The 14272-nt window shown below is 55.8% G+C and overlaps 3 protein-coding genes across 3 annotated transcripts; 2 read left to right on the top strand and 1 right to left on the bottom strand.

The window, feature by feature from the left end:
- The first annotated feature begins 592 nt into the window (after positions 1-592).
- On the top strand, positions 593-2024 carry N657DRAFT_643558 (NAD(P)-binding protein). The gene has a single exon (XM_062792582.1). It carries the CDS (start codon positions 928-930, stop codon positions 1822-1824), a length of 897 nt encoding a protein of 298 aa, XP_062648574.1. The 5' UTR covers positions 593-927; the 3' UTR covers positions 1825-2024.
- A 1080-nt stretch (positions 2025-3104) lies between these two features.
- N657DRAFT_655019 (uncharacterized protein) lies at positions 3105-5325 on the bottom strand (the record flags this gene model as incomplete). The annotated part of the gene is made up of 2 exons (XM_062794550.1): positions 3105-4246; positions 5298-5325. 2 exons carry the CDS (start codon positions 5323-5325, stop codon positions 3105-3107), a joined length of 1170 nt encoding a protein of 389 aa, XP_062648573.1.
- A 4558-nt stretch (positions 5326-9883) lies between these two features.
- On the top strand, positions 9884-14082 carry N657DRAFT_615797 (glycine dehydrogenase). The gene is made up of 3 exons (XM_062790477.1): positions 9884-12879; positions 12937-13461; positions 13527-14082. Exons 1-3 carry the CDS (start codon positions 10272-10274, stop codon positions 13604-13606), a joined length of 3213 nt encoding a protein of 1070 aa, XP_062648572.1. The 5' UTR covers positions 9884-10271; the 3' UTR covers positions 13607-14082.
- The last annotated feature ends 190 nt before the right edge of the window (positions 14083-14272 follow it).

The following is a 14272-nucleotide window of genomic DNA, read 5'->3' as shown; positions in this document are numbered from 1 at the left end:
AGTCACCTGGGTCCTGCGAGACGCTGTCTCCTGCGAGGAATCCATCTTGTGATACCGGCCCAGAGTCATTGGGTGCAAGATCGAACGCTCAAAGGCAGACGCATACGTAGTAAAATCCTGACGGGGGTTTTCGTAACCGGCTGGTTATCCGCTGGTGAACTTTTTGATGCTTTTACCTTCCAAGTTGTTCTCAACGATCGAGGCACATCATTTGGGAGCTCGAGAACGATCTCTTTTGATAGACACCACCTTGACTTCCTAGGCTCCATCCACCATTACGGACTCGAAATAGAGTTTGCCATCTTGAAGTGACCTCAAAAGAGTTGAGCAGGGGAAGACGAATATCGGCTTCCTACCTACACTGATACCTGTATATCTATAATCGACATGAGACTGTGTTAGTACTGAGAGATGTTTTGAGGATGTACCCCTCATCCGAACACCGCATCGCAAAAGGCAAGCTCGGCAAGACCGGAATGAACTGTAAGTCCTTCTCTGCAGCAGATCTAATAGAAATGGCCAACAACCTGGGAAAGCCGTTGCGAAACAGTGGGCATATTCCTAGGTGCCAATGTAATTGGCCAATCCCGTTGTAAATTCTTTCATCGATTTCGTCATCGACTTTCATGACTGCTACGATTTCGAGTCCCAATTTCGTCATGAAGAAGCTCGTAGCAGACGAGAAAGCCTTTGAATGCTTTAAACCATGTCCCCATTCCAATTCCCAATTCAATTCGCGTTCAGATTCATCACGACATGAGCCTCACTCTGACAACTCGACTCCGAGTCACCAGTTGTCTCATACGAACCAGCAGAACACTCACGGCAGCGCGATTCTCCGAACCTAGATTCCTCAAACCAACACTGAGAATTCTTGCTGGCATCCCCAGCACTTTTACTCCGTCAACAAACCGTAACTTCGCCAAGATGTCCAAGAGCGTAGCCGCCGCGACACACGCCGACTTCAACCGCAACTCGCTGTTCGACCTCAAGGGCCGCGTGGCCCTCGTCACGGGCGGCGGTTCAGGCATCGGCCTGATGATCACCCAGGCGCTGGCCGCCAACGGCGCCAAGGTGTACATTGTTGGCCGCTCGGGCGAGAAGCTCGACACGGTGGTCAACACATACAACAAGGACATCGAGGGCGAGATCATCGCGCTGACGGGCGATGTGACGTCCAAGGACGACGTGGCCCGCCTGGTGAAGGAGGTCGAATCGCGCGAGCAGTGCCTCTGCATTCTGGTCAATAATGCGGGCATCAGCAGCAACACGGTGCAGCCCGAATCCGGGTCGGCGGCGGAGATGAGGGCGAACCTGTTCGACACGGACAAGACCACGGCAGAAGATTGGCTCGAGACGTACAAGACGGACGTCGTGTCCCTCTACTTCATGACTGCAGCATTCCTGCCGCTGCTCCAGCGCTCCTCGGAGCGGCACCCGCACTGGTCCGGCACCGTCGTCAACATCACGAGTATCAGCGGGCTGGTCAAGGGCGCGCAGCACCATTTTGCCTACAACGCCGCCAAGGGCGCCGCGAGCCACCTCACCCGCATGCTGGCCGCCGAGGTGGCGACCGCGGGACACAAGATCCGCATCAACGCGCTCGCGCCGGGCGTGTTCCCCAGCGAGATGACGGCCGACAGCAGCGACGAGTTCCAGAAGAGCCATCTGGACAAGGAAAAATACGAAGGCAAGGTGCCCGCGAACCGGCCGGGGCGGGACATCGACATGGCACAGGGCATCTTAGCGCTCGTGTGCAACCAGTACATTGACGGGCAGACGCTAGTTGTGGACGGAGGTTACACGTTGTCCTTGGGGCAGTGAGCAATCGAAGAGCGGGGTGTGCCACGGGAGTATCGGATCGCTCGGATGACGCGGAGGGCGAATATGGAGAGAAGTCCCGGTCTCAGAAGATGTGAGTAGGCACGGTAGCCATGCGCTTAGGGAATCAACCGGATTTCACAATGCAAAGTCCTAAATCCGACTTCGAGATTCCATGTCCACCCTCCCAAGAGTCGTTTTGGTGCAAAAGAGAAATGTCACATGCAACGTGCCCTGACCGACTCCACAACTGAACAAAGTGGGTCACTTGACGGCGACATGGATCATGACATCATCAAGCAGCTGCAGGGCTGACGGGAAGCCCGGCTCCGTCGACGGGAACCAGGGCCCGTTGTCCCCTTGTTCCTGGTCCGAGTCGGAAACAGTCAACATGCTTGGTTCCAGGGCATCGTGAAACTCGAATCATTGCATTATCCCGTACTAGGCAGAGCACAAATACGTATCAACGAAGTATGACCAGCAGCTCGAAGATCACGGTTCAGCATTCACAGACGCCATTAAGACACCACGAGAGGGCGATTATCACCGCTGGTCCAGGCCGTCAAGTAGCCAGGGTCCTGAAACCAGCGGCGTTGTGTTTCTTTACATACCACCGCAGATGAGAGAGCTATGTAGTCCCGAGCAGGCCAGCTCTGTCCATCCCATCCTTCCACCCATAAAACAAATGAGAGGGGATCCGGTCCAGCGGGCTAGTGTGACCTTGCCAACATCGACATACCGAAGAATCTGGGGAAGCAGAAACACAGCGACGGGGTATAGCCATCCATGCATAAGCCCAATCTCGCAACCAACCAAGTCCTGCGTGACCCTCCTCCCAACCCCTAAATCTGAACGCCGTGAAATGCAAAAATACCGACAAGCCTGCCTCCCGCCTCCTACCCTACGCCCATCTGCCAGACCAGGTTACTCGCCTGTTGAGTGTTGCCATATACCGTGCCCCAGCCCGACCGACCGACCACCCAAACCACGCAAATGCAATGCGGGGAGAACTGGAAAAAAAAAAAAAAAAACGAAGTGAAATGTAATTGGGAAGTGGAGCTGCCCGTATTTCGGGCGCTCAGGGGGTATCATATGAGATTCGTAATGATGCATATGCTGTGCCGCGACGTGATGCTGTGAAAGGGAAACCAAGAGAAGGAGATAGGAAAGTGATATTCCCAATAAATCCGAGCACCAAATCAGCGGTGTTGATAGCAAAAGAGAAAGAGAAAATCATGGCAAACCCAACTGTGAAATCCGCCCGAACCCAAGAAAAAACCTATTCAAGCCTTGCGGGCCAGGTACTCCCGCATCCACTCAATATCCAACCACCCAACCCGCTCATACGCCTGCCACAGCTTCGACGCCTTATTGACATCAATCTTGCACGCCTGCTGCGCATCCGTCTTGCGGAACTCCTTGCCGATCCGCGCGCACTCGAGCCGCCGCAAAAAGATGCGCCGCTTGCTGGTGAGGTAGGTCGCGCAGTCAAGCCGGAGGTTGCTCGCCAGGATGAGTTCGTCCGGGTGCAGCAGGTGACGGTGCGGGTCGTTGCTCAGGTCCAGCGCGTTCCCCTTCCAGTCAACCTTTAGGCTGTTCGGCTTTGGCGGAAGCGTGCTCAGCGGCGGAGAGAGATCCTTCAAGGACGCAAAATCCTTGTCTTCGCGGTTCGGCGCAACAGTCCGTACCCGAGGCTCGGGCGTGCCGACGCGGATCGTCTCGCGAGGGGGCGGCAATGGCGTGGCCCGGATTGGCTTCGGATTCTGCGCCTTAACTTTCGGGGACTTAAGCTTTTGCACGCGAACTGTGGGCGCCTTGGTTGTCTGCGGTCCCAGTACGGCAACCTTGGACGCTGGCAGAATGTGGGGAAGCCTCGGAAGCTTGGGCGGCTGGAACGAGAGTGCCGGATGCTTGGTATGCTTGCGGTCGGCCCGGAGAAGCTCACGCTCCTTGCGCAACCATTCCTTCGGGTTATCCTGAAACATGCGGAAGCAGTTGGATTTGAAGTAGAGGGCAAGCTCGTAATCCTCGGGTCTCGGCGGTGTCGAGTCTCGGAAAAGGCTGGCTGGTCTTGAAGCGATGTGCTCGCTCACCAACCGCTCGGTCGATGCCCGGAAGGTCTCGACAGAGGCCGGTGTCGGCGTGAACAAGGGGCCGGTAGGAGCGCTCGCGGGGAATTCACCGGTGGGATAGAGAATCGGGTCTTTGCCGCCGGCCAGAGTCTGAGAAGGCGCCGGGCTAATCGTGTTGGCCGCTTTTGAGAAGGGCGAAACGGGGGGTGAGAGCGGTTGATGCAGAACACATGCATCAGGGGCTGAGGCAGCATTCTTGTTTGCTGGCCCTGCTAAGCGAAACATATCGAGAGGGGCGGGCTCGGGAGGCGACATCAGATTGCTGATATCGCAGGGCTTCTGGAGTTTCGGGACTGTTAAAGCCCTGTCCGGTGGTAGCGAGCACGTGTCCTGCATCTCCCTTGTCGGTGTCGGGGGAAGATAGGTGGGAGGTGAGGATGAGGGGGCCCAAGGTGGCCTTGTTGCTGTCTGGTCCTGGTGATGCGACACGGGCTGCTGCATCGCAAGGGAAGTTGTTGCTTTGTCAGCCATAACGCCTATGACTGTGTTGATGGAGAGAGCAGGTGGCGAATGTGTGGCCCGTCATCAAGAGGTGACAGCCAGCATTAGACAATGAGTGTGATGGAGATCTGTGTTGGTTGCGCAACCAAAGCAGCTGGTTAACTGACTGTGAGGTTGTTGGGGGTTTGAAGGGACAGCTAACAAAGACTGAGCGTGCTCAGGTGGCGGCAGGGAGCTTCTTTGTAGGAGAAAAGGGTTGGTGAGAAGACATAAATCTTCTCAATTGCTGAATAATAGACAATGGGGGCACTGCTGTTTGCCGCTATTCATGTATCCAGACCTGGGTGTCAAAAAGGAAGCGATTGCGGAACAATAGCTAGCGTAAGCCTCGCAATTAATGAGCTTGGTCAATGGAATCCGTTGGAAAGAGTCGGAGTGGCGAAGCAGGCCCAAAGAGCAGCGCATTCATAACAGCGGCAATCGAATATGACAATAGCCGTGTCTAGCCGTTGCGAGCACACGGTGGTAAGAGCGTAGGCGACCGGAGAGAGTGAAAGAGGGTGAAAGAGAAACATGAGCTGGGGGGGTTATGAGGGCTGTAAGTAGACGGAGCACCCTCCCAAGACATGTTGCCATCACTTGACGGCTGGCTAGGCTTCGGCAAGGGCTGGGACGAGACTGGGAGCCCAAGGCCCCAGACACGGGCGACAGTTGTTGGGGCAGATTGCGACAGCAGTCACCACGGCGCACAACGCGTCTGCCACTCCCAAGCAAGAACTCCTTGCGTGGGCGGGCACGAATCTGGGGTTGAGGTGTAAATGGAGTGGCGTGGCGACATTGGTTGGCAGGATGCTGGACACCGGGAGGAGTCATCCACCACCAGTCAGACACCCTCTGACAAACCCCCATGTCCGCCCGCGTAGCCAATCATGTTGAGTATGCCGAGCGCAACCAATGGGTCACCCGTCAGGCTCACTGCCGTGTTAGGCAAAAATAGGCCAGGGGCTAGCGCGAGGTACTTCTGCCTAAAGGGCGGTACTTCTGGCTACCTTAGCAAGCCATTGAGCCTAACAATGCTGCCAACCAGATTAGCGCTGCTGATTCAAGCAGGACAGCTTCTTCCGTGTTCAGTACAACTCTCTTGCCTGTTTCTTGCAACTCGTCGACAGAGGCCGTGTAGCCTCCTGATGTCAAGGCCAATCCGTTGGCTTTTCTTTTTTTTGTTTACTTCTTTTTTGGGCGGCATTGCGGATTGTTCCAGTGTGTCTCAGTTGCCATCTGCAAGCTGACTTGAGTTTGCCCACTTTAGCCACTTTCCTGTCGCTTCGGGCGGTTTGTGAGGTGCATGTCCCGTTCGGGCCGCTGGCTTCTGCTGCTGCCATGTTCCCGCTGTATGAGTCGTGGAAGTGTTGGTGAGCCGGAGAGTTCCAAGGCAGACGTGCTTCAACTGCGGAGTGACATCGGGAGCTCTGGGGGAAGCTCGCAGGTCTCCAACCGCGGTGTCTTAGCTCGAGATGGTCTGTCCTAGGGAAGAGCAGCTCCAAGGCTTGTCCGATGTGCTGCCGGAGTTGTAGCACATTCATCAAGACACACTATTTTTCCCTCCTGTGTCTCGGGGGATGGTGAGCACAGTAGGTCGTTAGAGATGTCAGACCGTTCCTGTTGCCTGTTCTAGAGGTACTGGCGCTGGCAGATGTATCAATCAACCTTCACCAGCCCGGGACGATGGTTTCGACACCGACGTCGCCAACTCACACAGCAAAGGACATATCAGCTCGCAATGTCGCTTGGACGAAGGAGCAATTGGAAAGGAGGGGCAAGGAGGGGAAAGAGGGGCAAAACAAACACTTCGTAACTCCCGTTTGCATGCGTCCTCTCCATGTGGAGCTTGAACGCGAATAGCGGGCAAACGAGCAGCTCTAGTAACTTGATAATCTCAAGTTGAGCCCCGTTTGGGCCGCCATTTGGGCATCGAAGTTGAGAGCCGGCGGTATTGTTGTGGCGTACCAAGCTTCAGTTTGGAGAGGCCTCAGCGGTCGTCTGGGCCGTCGTCAACCGTCGATACCTTGACGTTGACTGCAGCCTATAACCCTGACCATGTTGCGTGGACAAGGAAGGTGAATTGACCAATGGCTAGAAGCCTGGAAATCAAGCAGGCGGTCCGTTTTCGTGCCGTCTGTTCCAATCGCGACGTAATCATGGTCTCGAATCGAGTGTTGTATGTGTGACTCATCGCGGGGTTGAGGTCTGGCAAAAAGTGGTTGCACTTGCTAACAGGTTCCTGCCTACTTTGGCTTAAAGGGGTCATTTACCTATCGATAATGGACTCCCGCTTCGTTGTACTCTTGGCATTCTGAAGGTATCCCATGGGCCCTGCTGACCTCCCAATCAAGCGGGGAGAGGCGTGGATGTAGCAGTTCACATCAAACATGGCCATCAAGGCTCTCTCTTGCACGGCATCTTGATTCATATCTCAGTCACTGCCTTGCTCAATGAGTTGTGTTTCAGTCTGGCCAATTGTTTTAATGCGTCGCAGGAGCGAAAGTTGAAAACAGGTCCCATGTACTACTCTAGTCGCCCACCACATCTGCCTCTGGTTCAGGGTTCGTCACTTACCGGCTGTCAGTGGAATTGGCCAGGCTGCCTGGACCGAACAATGGGATATCATGTGAATTGAGTCACTTTCAGCAGAGTATCGGCCTCATCGGCTCAGACCAATGTTGCCTGGCATCGGAGGACCACGGTTTCTGACTGCGTTTCTCAGTCGGATTTAAAGGATTTAACTTGATCGCCTTCGTCTCTCGTTTTCGGGGCTTCAAAGCATTTTGAGATGGCCACCTAGAGCATGGTCAATGTGGGAGCCTTGCTTCCACAGTCTCAATTGGGGGTCGCCGCTGCCATCCTACCCACATGATCCCGCAACCACCACGCGCCGGCCAGACGAGGCACTCGAGCGCGTCCTGAATCAACATGGCAGCCACTTGACTCAGTTCATGTTACTCAAAATATTTAAGGCCATATCCACTTTCCCCCATCCGACCTCCCATCAGCAGGATCAGGTCAACACCATTTCATGCCACCATCACAATCACACCCGCTTATCTTATCACCCCGCACTTTGAAGGAGGGGCACCGCACCCCCTCCCACGTCTCCCCAAACCGGACACACGAAGCCGACATCGCCTCATTAGGTGTTGCCCCCCGAGCTTTCCGATGAATTGTAACTTAGCCCCGAGCTCGGATTGTAAACGAGACGATCAAGCGACATCAGACATAGCCAGCCGCCTGCTGGCGCTCCTTTCTATCTTCCTTGGAGTTTTGGGAATCATTTCGAACCTCAAATCTGAAGAGATATTCATTGGTCAATTGCCTGATTGCGCATCTGCAAGGCGTTGCAGGCAGACAAAGCTGGGTTTCAGGGCGCTAAAAGGGTCCAGCCAACGCCGATTTCACATGTCCTCCAACATTCCGATTGGGCCCACCATTGCCCGTGTCTCGCTGTGTTGTCCATACAAGAGCGATCCATCTCTCCCCTTCGTCCTGCACAGATGAGCGAACAGACGTCCACCACGATAGTAGCGCATGAAGTGGACGTCAGCTCGGCTCCCCACCCGAATGGGCTGCCTCCCGGGAGCCGGAAGCGACAGCGCATGAATTCGAACGCTCCTGATTTCTCACCCAATTGTCCAATCCTCTCCTTGTCGAACTTAGACTGGGCAAAAGAGAACATTAGCCAACCCCGCGTCTGATCGCCGGCCAGGGCCCAGAGCTTTAATTTCAGTCGGCCGCTGTGCAGCAAGCCTCGACTGGGCCCTGCATATGCATAAGGATGCATTCGTGCAACCCAAAGTGCCCCTTTTCCCCATCATTTATAACACGCCGGTTCATGAGACCGCAAAACGTCGGTTTGTTCTGCCTGCCGTACTCTAAGTTACGTATATGGCGAAGCTTGGTATCTTGTCCGCCGTGGCAACAGATGCTTGTCTTCGCCCACTCGCGTATTGAGGACGGTCCCAGCTGCATCGCCGCTCCCTAAAGTCCTCGAGACACCATCGGATACGGGAGGTATAGTTTGGATGTCCTGGGTGCTTACGTACAATGTAGGCAGCTGTTTACCTAGGTAGGTGGGTGCCTTGCTCGGTGATGAACACTGATTGTGGCGTCACACACCTGCTACAATGGGTTGCACCCAAGGCGAGATGATCGCCTTACGTCGAGATATTCACGCCAAGGATATTGACCATGGGCTGGTACCGGCCTCGGGCGGATCAACGTTGCTGTATTCGAAGGCGGCGTTGACGGGTGACTCCAGAGGAGCATTCCCACGGGTCCTGTGCCGCAAAACCTATGTTTAGGTCAACCCGTGGTGCGAGAACAAGTTAAATATGCCTCGTGGTCACTTCGTAGCGTTTATGTGGCACCCGCTAACTGTGTCGCACAATACTCGAACCGAATCACGGGCGTTGGTGAGGCTGAGGTCTATCTTCTGGACGCATTTTTGCGTGTAATTCGTACAATGCGCCGCTGCGTTGCGGAATTGTAAGCCGCGGCCTTGATCCTCGAAATCTATGAAAGTCACTTCCCCCTCAAAACCGTGACTACTCGACTTGCCAAAGTCAAGAGTTATGATATCGTACAGCCATGTGGAATAGATGGGACGTGCCATGCCATCCGCCACCGCCGACTGCAGGAGCTGTGTCTGGCATTGCCATCCCTTCTGACTCTCCTTTAGCCTCGCAAGCGGACTGACGAGAGTCTGCCATTGCCCGTCTCTAAGCCATCGTCCCTGATTGCATCGGAATTCGAGAACGGAGAAATAGGCGTTACGTGCTCGCAGGGCGGCACTTCGACGGCAGTCTAAATCGCCTGCTCGCTGAGATGTAGAACGACGTCGTTAAAACATCTTGGAGACGGCGTCGATAACGAACGGGGCTGTACTCTCGGTTTTAGCACTGAGCTATGTTTCTAGAAGCCGACGATGGGTGAGCGCACATAGGTACAGGGCAGCAGCGGTCGCGAGGGCGCGCTGGAGCGTGAAGGTAGCCTCGGTTTCGGCGGCGCGGATCTCCTCCGGTGAAGCTTGGGGCGGAACTAGACTGGATTTTAGCACACTGAACTGCCTGCTCAGTACCACCCCAGCTAAGGGTAAGAGGCTTACGGCCAAACATCGTGAAGTGCTGGAATTGTGACGGGGGTTGGGGTCGAATGCTGCACTGATGTGGATTTGGAGAGTTTGTTTGCCGCGATCAATGGAATCGCGGCTCCAGATTTTTCGTTGGGTGCAAAGTGACGCCATTCCTGGAAGGGACAAGGGACGTGCACCATGGAGCGCCGAGGGGCCGGAAGCAGAGCCCCTGTCCGCCAGAGACGGTCTTGGCAGCAGGCCTGATCTAAGTCGGCCCGAGAATACCCGGTATCTTCTTATCAGCGAGCACGACATAGCGGTGGGTTTCGGTCATCCGCTGACCAGGCCGAGTCTTGGTTCCTATTGTCATGCATGTTTGCTGTTACTTTTCAGTGCTACACCGACTCTTCTTCCCATTCCCAGGACAAGAAGCGGCAGATCCGGGGTCAATTGGCAAGTTTCGAGAAAACGAGGTACGGTCCTGACGTCAATTGTCGCCGGCTGTTCCTGGTCTTGGCAGCACGTTTCGGCGATTTTCGTCCTTTTTATCTCCCCATAGCCCCGACACTCGGGGTGGCGTAGGGCGGCGTCTGGGAGGGAGAAGGATACACAAGGGCCTGTGACTTCAACTAAGCCACTACTCGTTGGTATTGCAGTGCTCCAAAGTCATTGCCTTGAGGGCCGCGGGTCACTTGTTGCGCGACAGACGGGCGTTGCTTGCATCTCAACCGCATCGAAGCTGTCCCTTGATAATGACTGCGTCACGGCAAATTGGCCGTCTCGGCCGGACTCTGGGTGCCTCGGTGTTTGCATTTCGCACAGCTGCACGGCTTACACGGCCACGCATCTACTCGGCATGCTCCTCTCAATGCACAACCCTCCGATGGACCAGCTCGGCTACCGACACCACCGGGGCCCGCCCCTTTGTCAGGTTACCAGAGCTGTTCCCGACCCACGAGAGCTTTGTCAACCGCCACATTGGGCCCGACAAGGAGAGCACGCAGCAGATGCTCAAGGCCCTCTCGCCTCCCGCCGAGTCCCTCGACCAGTTCATCCAGCAGGTCATCCCTGCCGATATCCTCTCGTCCCGCGAGCTCTTCCCCAGGCCCCGCGACGCCTTCGACTCAGCTGCTACTCGCGCTACCAAGCAAGGCCACCAAGAATGGGAGGTGCAGGCCATCGGCCGCGCTGCTGCTGAGAGCAACGAGTCTAGCAGGAAGAACTTCATCGGCGCAGGCTACTACGGCACCATCACCCCTGAAGTAATCAAGCGCAATGTGCTCGAGAGCCCCGCGTGGTACACCAGCTACACGCCCTACCAACCCGAGATCAGCCAGGGTCGCCTCGAGTCTCTGCTGAACTTCCAGACCCTAGTTTCGGACCTGACGGCCCTTCCCATCTCCAACGCCAGTCTTCTCGATGAAGGCACTGCAGCTGCCGAGGCGATGACAGTGTCGATGAACGCTCTCCCGACCTCTCGGGCTAAGCGCCCTGGCCGGACCTACGTCGTCGACAAGAATGTCCACCCCCAAACCCTGAACGTCCTACGCAGTCGAGCAGAAGGGTTTGGCATCAATGTCAAGGTGATGGATCTTTCGGGGTCTGACCTTTCCGAGTTGGAACACGTGGGCGACGATCTTATTGGTGCCCTGGTTCAGTATCCGAACACGTACGGCCAAGTGCGTGACTTCAATGGTCTTGCCGATGCCGTACACAAGCAAGGCGCCCTGCTTAGCGCCGCCACCGACCTGCTGGCCCTCACAGTCCTCACTCCACCTGGTGAGTGGGGCGCCGACATTGCGTTTGGCAATGCTCAGCGATTTGGTGTACCCTTGGGGTTCGGGGGTCCGCATGCGGCCTTCTTTGCCATCGCGGAAAAGCACAAGAGGAAGATGCCCGGTCGCCTCATCGGCGTGTCCAAGGACAGACTGGGGGACCGGGCTCTCAGACTCTCGCTCCAGACCAGAGAGCAACACATCAGGAGAGAGAAGGCCACCAGCAACGTCTGCACTGCTCAGGCGCTGCTCGCCAACATTAGCGCCTTCTATGCTGTGTACCACGGCCCTGCCGGTCTGAAGAAGATTGCCGAGAGATGTAATCTCGGGGCGAAAGTTGTCCAGTCTGCTGCCCGCCACTTCGGCCTCGACTCGGGCTCGGAAGCGGTGGCTTTCGACACTGTTGCCATTTCCTGCCCAGGCAAGGCCCGGGCGATCAGAGACCTCGCCAGGGACGAAGGGATCAACATTCGTGTCGATGGCCATGATAAGGTTGTCATCAGCATCGACGAGACCGTTGAGGAGCGCGATCTTCTAGCCCTGATTAAAGTATTCTCTGAAGTTGGCAGTAGTAGCTCGCCAGAAGCTCTTACCGAATACGCTCCGCTGCTCAAGCAGTTTCTCGAGGACGCTCAGTCGCATAGCACCCTCGACCATGTTCCCGAGTCGTTGCGGAGACAGTCGGCATACCTGACGCACCCGGTTTTCAACACCCACCATTCCGAGACTGAGCTGCTCCGCTACATCCACCACCTCCAGTCCAAGGATTTGTCGCTGGTGCATTCGATGATCCCTCTCGGATCCTGTACCATGAAGCTCAACGCCAGCACCGAGATGGCCCTTATCACGCTTCCCGGCTTCTCCAACATTCACCCGGCGGCTCCCGCTGAGGACACCAAGGGCTACCATAATATAATCAACGCGCTCGAGGATCAGCTCAAGGAAATCACCGCCATGGACGGCGTGTCGCTCCAGCCGAACTCAGGTGCTCAGGGCGAGTTTGCCGGTCTCCGTGCCATCCGCAAGTACCACGAGAGCAAGGGAGATTTCAAGCGCGATATCTGCCTGATCCCTGTGTCCGCCCACGGCACTAACCCGGCCTCCGCCGCAATGGCCGGCATGCGCGTCGTGACCGTCAAGTGCGACTCCAAGACGGGCAACCTGGACCTGGCGGACCTTGAGGCCAAGTGCGCGCAACACTCGAGCCAGATCGGCGCCATGATGATTACGTATCCCAGCACGTTTGGCGTGTTCGAGCCGCACATTAAGAAGGTGTGCGAGATTGTGCACGCTCATGGCGGCCAGGTGTACATGGACGGCGCCAATATGAACGCTCAAATTGGGCTGTGCTCGCCCGGCGAAATCGGGGCCGACGTGTGCCATTTGAACCTACACAAGACTTTCTGCATCCCGCACGGCGGTGGCGGTCCTGGAGTCGGCCCCATCTGCGTCAAGCAGCATCTGGTTGAGCACCTCCCGACCAAGGCCGTGGTCAATGTCGAAGACTCGAACCACCCAGTTAGCAGCGCGCCCTACGGCAGTGCCAGCATCCTGCCCATCAGCTGGGCATATAATGCGATGATGGGTAAGTCATCCCGTATCCTGAAGAGCAAAAGACGGCAGCTAACAACACTGATACCAGGCGGCGAAGGGCTCCGAAAAGCAACCGTCATCACCCTCCTCAACGCAAACTACCTCCTCAGCAAGCTCAAGCCACACTACCCGATTCTGTATACCAACGAGCACGGCCGGTGCGCGCACGAGTTCATCCTCGACGTGCGGGCCTTCCACGACACGGCGGGCATCGAGGCAATCGACATTGCCAAGCGGCTGCAGGACTACGGGTTCCACGCGCCCACCATGAGCTGGCCGGTCGCCAACACGCTGATGATCGAGCCGACCGAGTCCGAGTCCCAAGAGGAGTTGGACCGGTTCGTCGAGGCGCTGGTGAGCATTCGGCAGGAGATCCGTGAGGTGGAGGAGGGGCGTGCACCCCGCGAAGGGAACGTGCTCAAGATGGCGCCGCACCCGATGGCCGACATTATCGCCGGCGATGGCGACGCAGGCGCCAAGTGGGAGCGTCCGTATACCCGCGAGAAGGCGGCGTATCCGCTGCCGTGGTTGAGGGAGAAGAAGTTTTGGCCGAGCGTGGCGCGGGTGGATGACAGTAAGTTTTCCTTTTTTTTTTTTTTTGCTGTTGGTTTGCGGACGACAGACTGACGTTGCCAATAGCATATGGCGACCTGAACCTGTTCTGCACCTGCCCTCCCGTCTCGGACTCCAACGACATCTCGTCCGTTCGGGATGCCTAAGGAAACAAGTAAGGGAAAAAAGCACCTCAGACATTAAAAGGGGGAAAATAGCACGCGGCGTCTTTTTGAGATTTCTTCGGGTTAAAACGTGGGGGAGGAATTTCTTCAACAATCACAACTTTCTTCAACACAAGGTTTCAACAAGGTTCAGCAACGCATATACCCAGCCAGCATGCACTGAGGATTTGGATCGGATTTCAACCACGGACGGGGCTTCAGGGGTGGGTGTTCAGGGGTTTCAACCAGGCAGACGACAGGGGCGTGAGCATAACTCGCTACTTGCTTTTCAACAATAGATGTAGGGGCCGGCAGGTATCTTGGCTGCGGGTTAGCGAGCAGGCACAACGGGACGGAGTTCAACAGTCGGGGGTATAGGCAGGCAGGTGGTGCTTAGAAGAATCATTGGAATTTGTTTAATGTTAACGTATCCATCCGTCTTCTCAGTGAGTGGCCCATATCAGTGCGTGGCCCACCTTAACAGTGTTGAGTAAGCTGCAATGAAATGTATGATAGGATGATGTTATAATGAAATCTATGATAGGATGAAGTTATTGTCCTTAACAGTTAACGTTAACGTACATGATAAGCGAACGTCCCAGACAAGCGAACGTCCCACAAATCCATTCCTTCATACCATTCATCTTTTTATCGACTTTCCCTCACAAC

This window comes from Parathielavia appendiculata (assembly GCF_033297405.1).
Source record: "Parathielavia appendiculata strain CBS 731.68 unplaced genomic scaffold N657scaffold_4, whole genome shotgun sequence".
Classification (NCBI taxonomy): Eukaryota; Fungi; Ascomycota; class Sordariomycetes; order Sordariales; family Chaetomiaceae; genus Parathielavia; species Parathielavia appendiculata.
This window is presented reverse-complemented; position numbering and strand designations above follow the sequence as displayed.